Genomic DNA, 14,011 nt, shown 5'->3' with positions numbered 1-14,011 from the left:
TCAAAGTGCTTCTAACAAAAATGAAACAAAATTTATTATTTGCAACAAATCTTGATATAATTGTGCTACAATTTAGTTTTTTTTTTGAGAAAGCGATCAATGCTTTCGGCAGCTGATCAAAATAACATCCTACTCGAGGAACAGTTTGGCTTTCGACGCGATCGTTCAACGGTGCACCAACTGACTAGAGTAACCAACATCCTCAGGCGGAACAGGTCCCTCGCCAATCCTCTGCCATGGCGTTGCTTGATGTTGAAAAAGCCTTCGAAAACGTATGGCACGATGGCCTGGCGTACAAACTGCACCGATACAATCTTCTCAATTATTTGGTGAAAATCATTAAAAAATTATCTGTTTGACAGGACGTTCAGGGTTTTTCTCAACGGATTCAACTCAGACCCACTCAACATCCCCGCAGGTGTTCCACAGGGTAGTATTTTAGGTCCCCTACTATACAACCTGTTCACCTCGGACATGCCTCAGCTCCCTGAAGGCGGCTTTCTATCGCTGTTTGCTGACGACACCTCAGTCGTCTACAGCGGTAGATACACGAGAGCGTTAACGACCAATGCTGTTAAATATCAAAATTTTTGAAAAATTAGAATGCTCATAGCACCCTCCTGTGTGAAATATCTTATCAGTACATAATGCCAACCGATAGTAGTATGGAAAAAGTCACCGGAAAAATGCTTTTCCGATGCCTTTTTTCCAGGGGGTCGATGATACATATAAGCAATATTCAAGAGTCAAAGTCACGTGAAATGCATGACATTCAACAGCTCTGATCTCGACTCCAGAGAGGCCAGAAAGTCTTGTCAAATTACTTAAACAGCTGCAAGATCTGTATTAACGCGGCGAAGACCCAGGTCATCCTAGTCCGCTATTTCCAATCCCCAAGACTTGTTCCGGCTGAGGATCGTAAAATCACCCTCGCTGGATTAACAGTGAATTGGTCTGATGTGGTCGATTACCTTGGCTTAACGTTAGACAGCAACCTTCTCTTCAGATAACAGGTCGACAAAACGGTCATCAAATGCAACATCTTAATGCACTTTACCCACTGATCAACCGAAAGTCAACCTTCTCTCTGAAGAACAAGTTTGCTGTTTACAAACAGGTCATTCTTCCGGTCATTGAATATGGTGTCCCAATCTGGGAGACTTGCGCAAAAACCCACCATCTGAGGCTCTAAACAGTCCTCCGAGAAATAGAACCACTGAGGTCCACCATCTGGCTGAGATAAGAACACTCGATGAGCGCTTTGGTGACTCGATCGATAGATACAGGGCTCGTTGCCCACAATTATCATTTGATACCCCCTAGGTTATCAAATTTTTAGTGTAAATAGTAGTTAGAATATCAAATTGTAATTTTTAAAAACTACCGGAGCCCATAAGGCCACACACATAACTATGGTGAAATCACAACAATCAAAACATTTTTGAAAACCAATTTAAGCTCAAAGCTGAAGGACTACTCGGTCAAGCTCTTGCCATAAGACAACAATTGCTATGTAAAAATTAAAGGGAAATATGAATTAAATGCAAAAAATGGACCGATGCACGAGCACATGGCACCGCTCAAACGTCAACGAGTGAAAGTTTGCATAGGTCCATTGAGAAGAAATGACATTTTAAAATAAACGCGAAAAATGACATTTCTACTTACATGCTCTCTACGATCGAATAAATCTGGAAGGGAGACACAGATACTACACACGAAACATGAAACAACTTTTTTCAAACTTCAAGATATCTCCAGCTTGCCAACGACAATCAAGGCATACTTGATGAAAATCGCAAGTTTTCTTTGTTATGTACTTTCGATCTTTATGGACAAACGTGGGAATAGGACCAACATTTTTTTATAACTATCGACAAAAAGCTAAACATTACATATAATTTGCAATTGGATTAGATGGACAAATTGATGTGAAGATTTGCGAAAAAATTATTCGAGTTATTGAGTTCTTCTCAGTGAGAATCGAACTCACGACTCCCTGATCTCTAGTTATGGTGCGTTACCCCTACGCCATGAGAGGACTCATAATGCGCTCTCGAGCTAGGCATTGGATATAAATAGAAAGCGTTGTGTTTGGATGGGCATCTAATTCTTCCGAAAGAGGTGCACTTTGCGAAATAGGACCACGTGATTATTGAGCTGAAATCGAATTCAAGTTAACTTCTGCGTTCATGAGTCATCTCAATAGGCAATAGATAGCTCTTTTTCAGTGGTAGTTAAATCGAAATCCTGAAGCAAAGAAAGTACCATGGGAGAAGAACTAAACACAAAAAGTTATCTATTCACAATACGCTTGATTTCGAATCACTACTTTTTCGATGCAGTTTCCTAATTGCTATTAATTAACGTTTTTCATTATTTTCCATACGTTATGACAGTTCTCGGCTACCATTCTTCCATGCGCTTGTATTGAGAATTCAGCGTAGCGCGATCAGTGAGTGGAATACAAACATCAGTGTCGCTGCTTGGCGGCCAGTGAGAGAAACTGAATGTTCGAAAGGTTGTTGTCTGTACTTTTTGACGCTGGCGCCAACTGTTAGCGTTTAAGAACGAAATAAACAGTCGTTACTCCATGTTCATAATTTTGTACCTATGCCTGTGACTCTAAGGGTTTCATTACACAGCGTAACAAAAATTACATTTTTTCGTGTCTTAATGATCGAATTATGTGTCTCTAGTAGATTTGGGGCTGCTGAATATGATGCAATTCTCAGAAATGTTCCAGCACGTTTCTATTAGTCACATATTCTTCCTTCTATCTACTAAAGATGAAAAGTTCGTGGCCGTGCGTTGGTGTTGTCAGGCACTTAGCCATCGTTTGTAGGAGTGTGGATTCGATTCCGGATTCAGAACGGTTGTCTTTTCGTGACTGTGCTACATGGCGTTGTATGCTAGCCCGTTTTCTAGTATGGTGTTTCCTTCAAAGGCCAAAATGCTCACTAGAAGCATTAACGCGTAGGTGCATTTTTCTAAAGTCTCACCCCTCTACAAGCTGCATTTTTTTCTCAATATAACATTTTTTCACAAAATAATATCTAAAACACAATAACTTTTTTTTTTGATATTATTGCACCATTTTTATCAAGTTCTCAAATAACGCTTCTATTTTAAGAATCTGTATCAGTTTTGGGGCCCAGATAGCCGTAGCGGTAAAGGCGCAGCTATTCAGCATGACCATGCTGAGGGTCGTGGGTTTGAATCCCGCTGGTCGAGGCTCTTTTCGTAAAGGAAATTTTCTCGATTCCCAGGGCATAGAGTATCTTCGTACCTGCCACACGATATACACATGCAAAAATGGTCAATCGGCAAAGAAAGCTCTCAGTTAATAACTGTGGAAGTGCTCATAAGAACACTAATCTGAGAAGCAGGCTTTGTCCCAGTTGAGATGTAACGCCACAAAGAAGAAGAAGATCAGTTTTGATCATTGTTCATCTGAATCCGGAATATACCAAAATTCCTAAGGGGACCAGGGCAAGGTTTTTTAAGAACTTGTGAATAAAATGGTGCAAAAATATCGAGAACAAAAGAGGTTATCGTGATTTGAATATTTTTTGTGATAAAAAAAAAGCTGCCAGTAGAGGGGTTAGACATAAACAAACGCGGACTTTATCACTAGGCAAATTAATTCCTCAAATGAGATGAATAGGGGAGAGTAAAATGCATACAATGTAAAAATATTCCCATTTGCTATTGTTCGTTCTGCTTCACTCCTTCCTTAGAGTAAAATAAAATGATCGATATGAATGTTACATAACAACATTGCATTACTAGGACGTTTTGTGAAAACAAATAGGAATTTTAGTACTTATTCAAAATAAAAATCAATTAAGAGGAATAAATTACTGGGATGGCACTCATATTTGTCGAAACGGCATAAGAAAATCCGGATTTATGAGAAAATGCAAGAATACAATTGATACCTGAACACTGCTCAAAAAGATTTACCTATGAAAATGTTCGCTCCTCTGAGTCCCATCGTAGTCAGCGTTTCCGATCCTAGCTTAAACGAGAGAATAATCCCAGTCGTGATCAGGTTCAGCTTAATTAGCACATCAATAAGCACACTATTGATTGTGTTTATCAGCAAACACATAGACAATAATGCAGCACGGTATTCGAGATATTGGCTGAAGTGCGCCACTTTGACTCCGGTTTAACTTTAATACGCTTTTTTGATAAAATTCACTGTACTTCTTTGTTTTCAACCAAATCATCTATCAAAGCTTTGCACCAAAATTTTTCGTACGCTGCAGCAGAGTGCAAAATTCTTTCCCGACCGAAGCGACGCGCAAAGGTGTGCACAGCACAAAGAATTCACTGCACACGAGTCAGCCAATCAATATTATTTATTGCTTTTCCACAGACCGGCATTCATTTTCCGTTCGTTCTTTCCTTGAACTCGACGCGAACCATCACAAGATCAGAAGTCAACTGCAAAATTCGCCTTGGTCGGGTATGCTGCTAGCATCCAATTTTGGCCGTCGTCGTCACGAACCGGGAAACCCAGTTTCACCACTTTCCGGGCTTTTTTCCTGCAACCCTTGGCGATGAGTCATCTACAGCCAGACATTTTGGCGACACCGAATGACGATTCATGAAAATGCATCTTTTCTTCCACGATCCCAAAACACGAATGAGCCACAAGAAAAAAACAACGAGTGGAAAACAGCCTGTCACTTCTAAATCATTCAAACATTCACCAAAAGAATTTGCATCGGCCTTATTTAGTTCGTCGTATCCGAGTTAAATGAGTCACGGAAAAAATGCACTCTTTGAAATCCAAACAAGCGAAGTGCACTCCACAATCGAATACTTTAAACTGTCAAGAAGTTTATTGCTGTTTTCCCTACACACAAGCGGTCGTGCATTTTCACGAGAGAAGCTTTTCTGCCGGAACTCGTTCGGACTTCGGAGCTTTTACCGAGCGACTCTTTGTCGTCTGGCGACGGACGAACTTTCGAGGCCGCAATACGCAGAGCTATGCTGGTTTCGTTTGCTTGGGTGGTGGGTTCATGGAGCCGCACGGCAGTTAGTGCCCCAGCTAACATATACTTAGGTGAGCAATCAGAGTGACCCAAGTTCAAGGCAATAGAAGCGTGTTGAAAAAAGTAGATATCTCTACTAATAGCTACTTACCTTATTACAATTATTTGACTAGTTTTGCATACTGAAATTTGGCGTATCAAACATCAACAAAACTAAATAGACTCAAGAATATACGCTAGTGCAACTGCCTATGATTCTCTCAAAATAAGTAAAATGGGGGAATTATGAAAGCCACATTAATCTATCTAATGCGTCAAGAAAAAGTGACGTATTATACATTACCGGTCATCCAATCCATTTTTCAACAGATTTTCGCTCCTTTAGCTTCATATGAAAGGTATGGAACCCTGGACATTTTCTGTGAGTATGGCTATTCTGGGCACAAGGGCATAAGGACATATGGAAGCCATTTCAGAAGGATCTGGAATATATGAAATTCAGAAGTTTATACGCATGTGAGGACAGTTCAAATTTCATGGGTTTTCATTCTAATTTATAAGATAATCAAGAGGACCAGCAATTAGATTTGGCCGGATTTGGTCGAAGTGTTCCGGATCTGGTTCTGGTATGGTGTGATGTGAACATTTTCAGACCATTAAATAGATCAATCAGGCGACAGCATACAAGTCATGATTTTTTATCCAGATCTAAATAGACACCATGCCAAAAATCAAACATAAAATTCATATTCTGGTTCCTGGCGTTTTGTCCCAACTGGGATAGAGCCTGCTTCTTAATGTTCTTATGAGAACTTCTAAAGTTATTTACTGAGAGCTTCCTTTGCTGATTGACCATTTTTGCATGTGCATAACTTATTTTAGATTTCACTGACTACAGTACACATATCAATGGTTGCTATTCCATGATGGACCGAAGTCAGTGTAGATGCACCAAAAAGTTCGGCTAAGATTGCCCATGATTTTCATCAGTTAGCATAATTTAATGCATCTATTTATACAGGGTCAATAACGGTATCGGTCACGTATTCGTAGTCAGGTGGGATTGGGGGAAGGAATGTTAGTGAGTAACTTTCACTATTTGGAGACCGTGTTTACCTCTGCATCTCCACAAAGGTAACTGGGAGGGATATTTGTTAATGGGGAGGATCGTTGGGTCACAGGATTGACTTTGCATACGCGAATTCCATTTCCGTTACGGCCAAATAAGAAAAAAATATAAAAAATATGGAATCGGCATTTGACGACAAGTCATAATTTATTTTTTTTTTATCTATAAATAAAACGACATTTTATCGCTGACGAATTATAACTTTTGAAAGCATTCGCAATTTTGAGACCAATTCAAATGGGGCTCCAGGAGATCCTTCAAAAGAACCTCCAGAGATTCCAGAGGTTTCACCAGAAAATCCTCCAAGATAATCTCTTCCGTTATCCCTGCAGCGATTTCTCTACTAGGGCCTTTGCCAGAGATTTATTCAGAAAGAATTTTTGTCTGCCATAATGCATTTCAGATCGGTTCTGATAGGGAAATCAATAAGGGATTTCTTCAAAAACATCTGCAAGAAATAGCTATAGAGAATTTTTTAAGAGATTTCACAAGGAATTCAACTCTTCTAGGAATTTCCTCAAGGATTCCTCCAGGATCTGTTTCAGGAATTCTTCTAGGAATACTTCAGAATTTCGCCGGAGTTTTCTCCAGGATTTTTCAAGTATTTTTTTTCTGATATTCTTTTAGGAAAGCCTCTATAAAATATTCCAGAGACTTCTCTAAGGAAAATCTTTACACGGATTCTCGCAGAAATACCTTCAAAGCTTTTTACAGGAATTCCTACAAAAGTTTTTTTTTTTTTATTGTGATTTGAACCACTGCGGCCATTAAGTTGATCTATTGTGGTATACCCTTGCTTATTTTCGCATATTTTCAGTACGACAAGTTACCATTAAGAGTAACTGCCGTTAACTGATAGTGCAACGTACCCCATACTGGTAATATTCTTAACTACCAAAAATGAATAACCAATAACTACCTTATTGGGATTTTCTTTACAAATTTCAAGAAGACTCAGTATGGCCTTGTTAAAAACTGTTTTCTATGCGCAAATAGTGCTGAGAAGTAACAAAGCAAGTGTTGAAAGGTCTCTATTTTACAGTCACAAAACCGACAGATATCAGTAGGGTGTTTTTCTGTAATTTGTTCTTATGGAGATATAAACAGTTTAGACTGCCTTGTTGTATTTGTACCAATCTAGTACATACATACATATATATATATATATATATGTATATATATATATATATATATATATATATATATATATATATATATATATATATATATATATATATATATATATATATATATATATATATATATATATATATATATATATATATATATATATATAATATATATATATATATATATATATATATATATATATATATATATATATATATATATATATATATATATATATATATATATATATATATATATATATATATATATATATACACATATAAATATATATGAATTCTAAGATAGCATTGTTTTTGTCTATTATAATTCAATTTAATTTCAATTTTTTTAAATAAAATCCCGAATCCCGGGATTTTTTCGAGTCCGGGAAACAAGACCCTCTAGACTGTATCATATTATGCTCCCATTTTTGTATTTCCATCTGCATTACACGTTTTCAAACTCCACAAAAGGGTTCTGGTCCTAAAAGCTGAGTATTCGAGCCTCGTCTAGCCAGCTTTCTTATTTTTTTCGATTCCACGATGGCCTGGTACCCAGTACAGAGAAACCTGGTTTTTCATAGCCAGTTGCTTCAATACTTGTATGCATTTCCAAACCAATTTTGATTGGCATGTGTGGGATTTTAATGTGTTCAGAGCCGCCTTGCAATCTCAATCTGAAAATACGCAAATCTTTACATGTCTACACTTTCTTCTAAGAAGCACACTCTAAGATGGCGTATATTTCTGCGATTCCTACATTTGGAGATCTGTTTCAACCACCATATATAGTTTATCTAGGTACTACGCATTGCTCCTGTCATAGCCAAGCAAGCCAAACGTTGCAATTTTTCTTACTTTTTTGGGCGGTGCTTTGCTTTGTTCAAGGCCACAATACTAGTTCTGCAAAATATTACCCTGGGTCTCACAATAAACGTATAGATCCAATGATTCGGGCTTGAGTCCCCATTGTTTACTGTGATTGTATAGTTTTGACTCATATTCCGAACACTTAAGGTAAACAGTGACTTCAAATGCATCTGATGGGCATAATTTGGCTGATATTTGAGTAATTTTAATTTCTTCGCAAAGCCTAACTGTTAGCTGTTGGGTGTACCAATAATAATGTTGATTTAATTAGTTTTAGTATTGTTTTTACGTAAAAATATGGAACACCATTTTGATTCAAATGCCGAACACTGTGTTCATTTTGTCTCATATACCGAACACCTTGATTCAAATTCCGAACAGCACGAGTAAATCATATTCAAATTAATAATTTCGCAAATAAATTTATCTGAGCTTGTTCTACTGGTCTCAAACTAGGGAATCATCACTACTCTCGCGGTATAAAATTATATAGGAGACGATAAAATTGAATTGCAATTGACTGCCATTTCCTTTTTATTTGGTGACATATTTCAGCGAAATATTTCAACCAAATCGCCGTACAAAAACGAGTGTTCGGAATATGAGTCTGTTCGGAATTTGAGACAAAACGGTATATCTGTGCTGGTATGTTCAAATTGTCTACGGACTATTATGACCACATCATCAGTAAAACCGATAACTTCGAAGCCTTGTTCAGTCAATTCGTTAAGAACATCATCAACGACAAGCGAACATATTGAAGGCGACAGTACGTCTCTTTGAGGATACCTTATAGTGGTTTTTATTGTTATGGATGATGTTCCTCATTGAGCAGATTTTTCAGCACTTCCACAATCCAAACTATAATGCCTGTTTTCCATTGACTTTTTTATTGAACTGAAAGACGCATTATCAAAAGCACCTTATGAGATGAACCAGCCTAGGGCTGAAAGTCTCAATAATATAGAAAGAAAGAAAAAAAAGCACCTTCTACATCATGAAATGCCACGAAAGCAATTCATTTTCTATCGAGAGTTCTTTCTGTTTTTGTAACCAAATTATGTAGAGCAGTAACTGTGGATTTTTTCGGTTGATATGCATACTGATACATGTTGAGAGGAATCTTTTGTAGGTATTCTGTTTAGATATATTCATCTATTATCTTTTCCATGATTTTAAGCATAGTAGATGCTAGACTTATTGGTCTGAAAGATTTTGGATTTGTTTTGTCTCTTTTTCCTACTTTAGGAATGAAAACAACTAATACTTGGTCCATGTTTTTGATACATGGCCAAACATTAAACCTGCTTTGAAAATGTTTGTTATAGAATCCAGTAGTATTTTCCCACCCTTCTGAAGAAGTGCAGAAAATACAAGTCAAAATACAGTCAATTCCCGGAGATTTAAGCTATATCTGGATTTGTTTCTATGTTTTCACAATAGGATCTTCAGGTTCGTAGTTCTGATTTTCTAATTTCTTTGATGTACATTGAAAGGGCTTTTTCATATTGGTCCCATTGCCCAGAAATTTTCGCTTTATTGAAAAGTTTTCGTGATTTTTTTTCCTTAAATCGTTTAAAGTTTTATTCCACCAAGGAACCTCTCGAAATCTCCCTTGATAGGTCAATTAGTATTATATCCTTGTATCATTTGTTCAGTAATATTTTTTGCAATTCTGTCCAATTGCGTTGTTGATTGAATCATACTATTTAGCGATAAATTTTCAGACTGCATTGTTGAAGCATATCTCATCCATTTCGTATTCCTGGGATTTTTATATGCTATTGTTACTACCGTTTTGATTCATACTACGGACACTTAAGGTCTCAATGAAGCGAAACTCTTCAAAAAGCATTCAAAATAAATAATTCTGTATGATTTCTCCACATTATCGGACCATCAAAACACTTAAGTTTCGAATGGTGGGTTAAGAATTTGATTCCGAAACATGAATAATTGTAAATAAATAGGAATGTGTGGACTTTACATGATTCTTATTCCGGACGCTTTTTTACTTTTGCATCATATTCCGGACACTTCGATTCGAATTCCGGACAACTCATGAAAATCAGAAAAAGTCAAATCATCATTTGAAATTGTTAAACCGCTGAAGAGGCGTCTCATATAAATATATTGGGTGGTGGTTTGAAAATTTGATGAAAATATGTTTAAAAATGCTTATATTTGTGAAACTTTTCATGTATTTATATTTTTCAAATATATTTCTAAAACATATTGCATGTTGACGAAGTAATTTAAAAAAGTTATCACCAAACTGGTATCGTATAATATGGCTTTTATTAAACACAATAATATTACTCTAATAAAAATCAAAGGATAGATAGATAGGTAGATACACATATGGGACAAATTATCTTGAATTCCGTTTAAAAGTTTATTGGAATACCAGTTTGAAGATGACATCTTAAAAACACTTCGTCAACATGCAATATGTTTCAGAAAAACATTTGAAAAATATAAATTCATGAAAAGTTTCACAAATGTAAGCATTTATTAACATATTTTCATCAAATTTTCAAACCACCACAACAAAAAAGCCCCACGTGGCCCCACTTTTCTTTCTTCGCGACAATTAAACTTATGTTCTTAGCTAGTCGTATACAAAAAATTAGCTGCCGCCATCTGCCGCTTCATGAGTTATCCTGGATTTTGTAAAACACTATTTTTAGACTGTTTTTACCAAAAATATAATTAAATCTGAAAATTTTGCTAGTGAATGATGTAAATTTACTTTGTAATAGTTAAGCTTCTAATACTTGATGACAAACAATGTTTTAATAAATGTTTTTATAAAAAAAATGGTCAAAAACGATTTTTTGACTGTTTTCACTAAATTGTCATATATCGTAATCTACGTCAGTGATAGAGTGTAAGTGTCTTCCGAAGAAATGTCAAAAATGCCTCAATGAACAACTTTGCAGAAGAAATTTTTTTGCTAGGACGCTCATATGAAAAGATAAAACTGATCTAGATCAGTTTTCACTTATCTAGATCAAATCTGAATGTGTCAACATATAGTACAAGTTATTCCAAAACACTTTGTCGGAGACACCAAACCTCTAGGGTGCATATCTAGAGTACTACAGGTTTTGGCCGTCGAAAACAGCGATCTGCCCCAGTGTGCGCGCCAAAAATAAAGGACTACACATTGTTGTGTCCAACACTTTTCCCCTAGTTTTAATTATAAATGTAGGTTGATTTCCATTGTTGCATAAATCGATGTTGTTCGAAGATATGTATTCAAAAAGGTGTTCCCCTCTTCTATTGATGTTGGTGCTTCCCCAAATTGTATTGGGAATTTGCGTCGCAACCAATGATAAAGTGTTTATTAGGGTAATTTGCCCATTATTGCGGTATTCCCTTTTATTGCGGTATTAGAATTAAACACTCATTATTAATCGAAAACTCTATTTTCTATGGATATTATTAATGATGATGAAAGCTTATAGTATTCCCAAGCTGTGCCAGATAAATGCTTTGAAAATTAAACGATTTTGATCGATGGAAGAACAGTTTTAAATGATGCATCAATAAAAGCCTATATTTTTAACCAGTCCCTCTATTTACGGACGGGTTTTCATAAGCGTGAATTTTTATGTTAAGAACCAAAACAATTATATGCAGTGGGTATATCAGTTCAGTATGGATGTAGTTACATGATAGATATTGAATTTTGAATAAAAGTTCTATATTTTTTAGAAAAAGCATATACCGCAATAATAGGACAATGCAAATTGTTGTTTGCCTATTATTGCGGTATCTGGAAATCACATTCAAACATCCGATATTTCAATACTCATTTTAAATGTAATTGCTGGAAACATTGATTATATTATTAGGGTACTATTTTGTAACATAATTTTGTGTCATTCATACATTTATTTGGTCAAACAAAAGAAATCTGTTTATCTATACCCTGTAGTTGCTCTTTTTTTTACAAATATATTGCGAATAAACACAATGTTTTACCGAAAAATCACGTAAACTGATTGAAAATCGGAAAACATGGCAAAAATGCGTTGAAAAACTAAAATACAAGATGATTGCAAGGAATCAATTTTTTGATATTGCATTGGATTGGTGAAAACTAGTGAAAAATATTTTTAAAAGCACCAAAATTGTGGTTATATTTGAGTCAAAAAATCATTTCTTATATTGCGACTAGTGGTCTTAGATGGAAGAACCTTGTCTATTTGTGTTAATATTGTCCAGCTACGACGGAAGAGGAGACGAAACCGGCATAAAATCATTCGATTCTGTTGATTTGTTTTCAAATCGTGACATAAAGTAATTAATTAGTTTTCTTTATAGATACGTCCAAAGTCACACAAACTGACAGTACCGTGCAGTGTCATTAACATGGAGGGAGCATAATTTCAATGCTAAAACATTGTTTGGCATTGAATGTATACTGAACGTTATAAAATCTATGAGTTTTGGTATACCGCAATAATAGGACGGCACTACCGCAATAATAGGACGAATTACCGCAATAATAGGACAGAGGATGAGCTTCAGATTTATGTTAAAAAAATGTATGTTTGATTCCAAAATTTGCTTTTTTACTTTACTATACTCCAGATAAAGGATAGTTTTCACAGTTCAAAATGCAAACTACTACAATGTTTAGGTTTTAGACACTGAAATACGATTTAAATTTCAACATCGTACTTAAGTCCTCCATAATAGGACGGATACCCTATTTGTTTAACAATAATTAATGAAAATTGTCAATTCATGTAGAGGTACCGCCTCCACATGTCCAGGGAACTAAGCCGAAGCTGCATAAGCTTTAGTTTTGCCCCGAGTTGCAAAAAAATATGTTATATAATTTAATCCCCCCTTTCATTTAAATTTCTTTCCGACGATTCGAGTTTCCTTCATCATAAATGAGTTTTCCTATTTGCCCAGCAACTCCAAGAACTCGGTTTTTAACCTAAGGCTCTTGATTAATTACGACCCTAAAGTTTTCTTTCAAAAATCTCCGACAAAGTATTCCGGTTGATTTATTTGAAATTTTGATATCAGTACTCATTTTTCTAAATGTTTAGAGGCGAATAACAGCTTTACATGTTTCGGTTGTAATTAATGTTTTCTGCTGTACTGGTCCTTTTAAGGCCCAGAAAGCATTTGGTCCTTCGAAGGTTCGGATATATTCCAGTATTTTATATGCCCGGAACTACTTCGGGCCTTTGGAAGCCCAGATATGTTCCGGTCCTTTTGAGACCCAGAACGGTTCTGGTCCTTCAAAGGCGCAGTAGCATTCTGGCCTTTCAGTCGCCCGGAATAGTTCTGATCTTTTTGATAGCCTGATTGGTTTTTGTCTTTCGGAAGCCCAAGCATATTGCGGTCCTTTAAATGCTCTGAAGATTTTTGGTCCATCAGTATTGTGAAGGACAGAAGTTACACTAGGACAATCTCTTCAAGGATTACCAAAGATGTTTTTCAAGCGTTTTCTCAAGAATCTTCTCTTAGGATTCCTCCACGGATACATACAAAGACAACCTCAAGTAGTCCTCTCGAGATTCTTCCAGGAATTATTTCGGAGATTTCTTCCGGGATTCCTCCACAGATGGCTCCAGGGACTCTAGGAACTCGTCCATGTATTCAATAAAGGAATCCTCCAGGTGTTCTACAACTCACGAGTTCCTCAAAAATTATATCCTGGGATACTCCCAGAGATACCACCAGGAAAATCACTACATGACTCAACCCAAGAATTTCTCCAGATAATCCTCTAGAAATTCCTCATGAATTTCTCCAAGAATTCGTTCTTGGCCTCAACAAAATCTAACGGGGATAACTTAAAGTGTTCCTCTTGGAATTCCTCCAGAGATTCTTCCATGTTTTCATGT

At 36.2% G+C, this 14,011-nt stretch overlaps 1 protein-coding gene across 7 annotated transcripts in view; it reads right to left on the bottom strand.

Annotated features, from left to right (window-relative positions):
- Positions 1 to 14,011, bottom strand: part of LOC5565217 (protein Fe65 homolog) — a 300,368-nt gene that overhangs the window by 72,284 nt on the left and 214,073 nt on the right. Inside the window, exon 1 of one of the 7 annotated variants that reach the window (XM_021851267.1) lies at positions 3,967 to 4,835. The exons of the other annotated variants lie outside the window; for them this stretch is intronic. Coding sequence (XP_021706959.1) covers positions 3,967 to 4,114 — 148 coding nt within the window. The 5' untranslated portion in view covers positions 4,115 to 4,835. Of the gene's footprint in view, positions 1 to 3,966; positions 4,836 to 14,011 lie in introns of those variants that run through there. 7 annotated transcript variants of the gene reach the window in all.

Source organism: Aedes aegypti, chromosome 3 (assembly GCF_002204515.2).
Source record: "Aedes aegypti strain LVP_AGWG chromosome 3, AaegL5.0 Primary Assembly, whole genome shotgun sequence".
Taxonomy (NCBI): Eukaryota; Metazoa; Arthropoda; class Insecta; order Diptera; family Culicidae; genus Aedes; species Aedes aegypti.
Note: the sequence above shows the minus strand (reverse complement) of the source record. Positions and strands in the feature narration are given on the sequence as shown.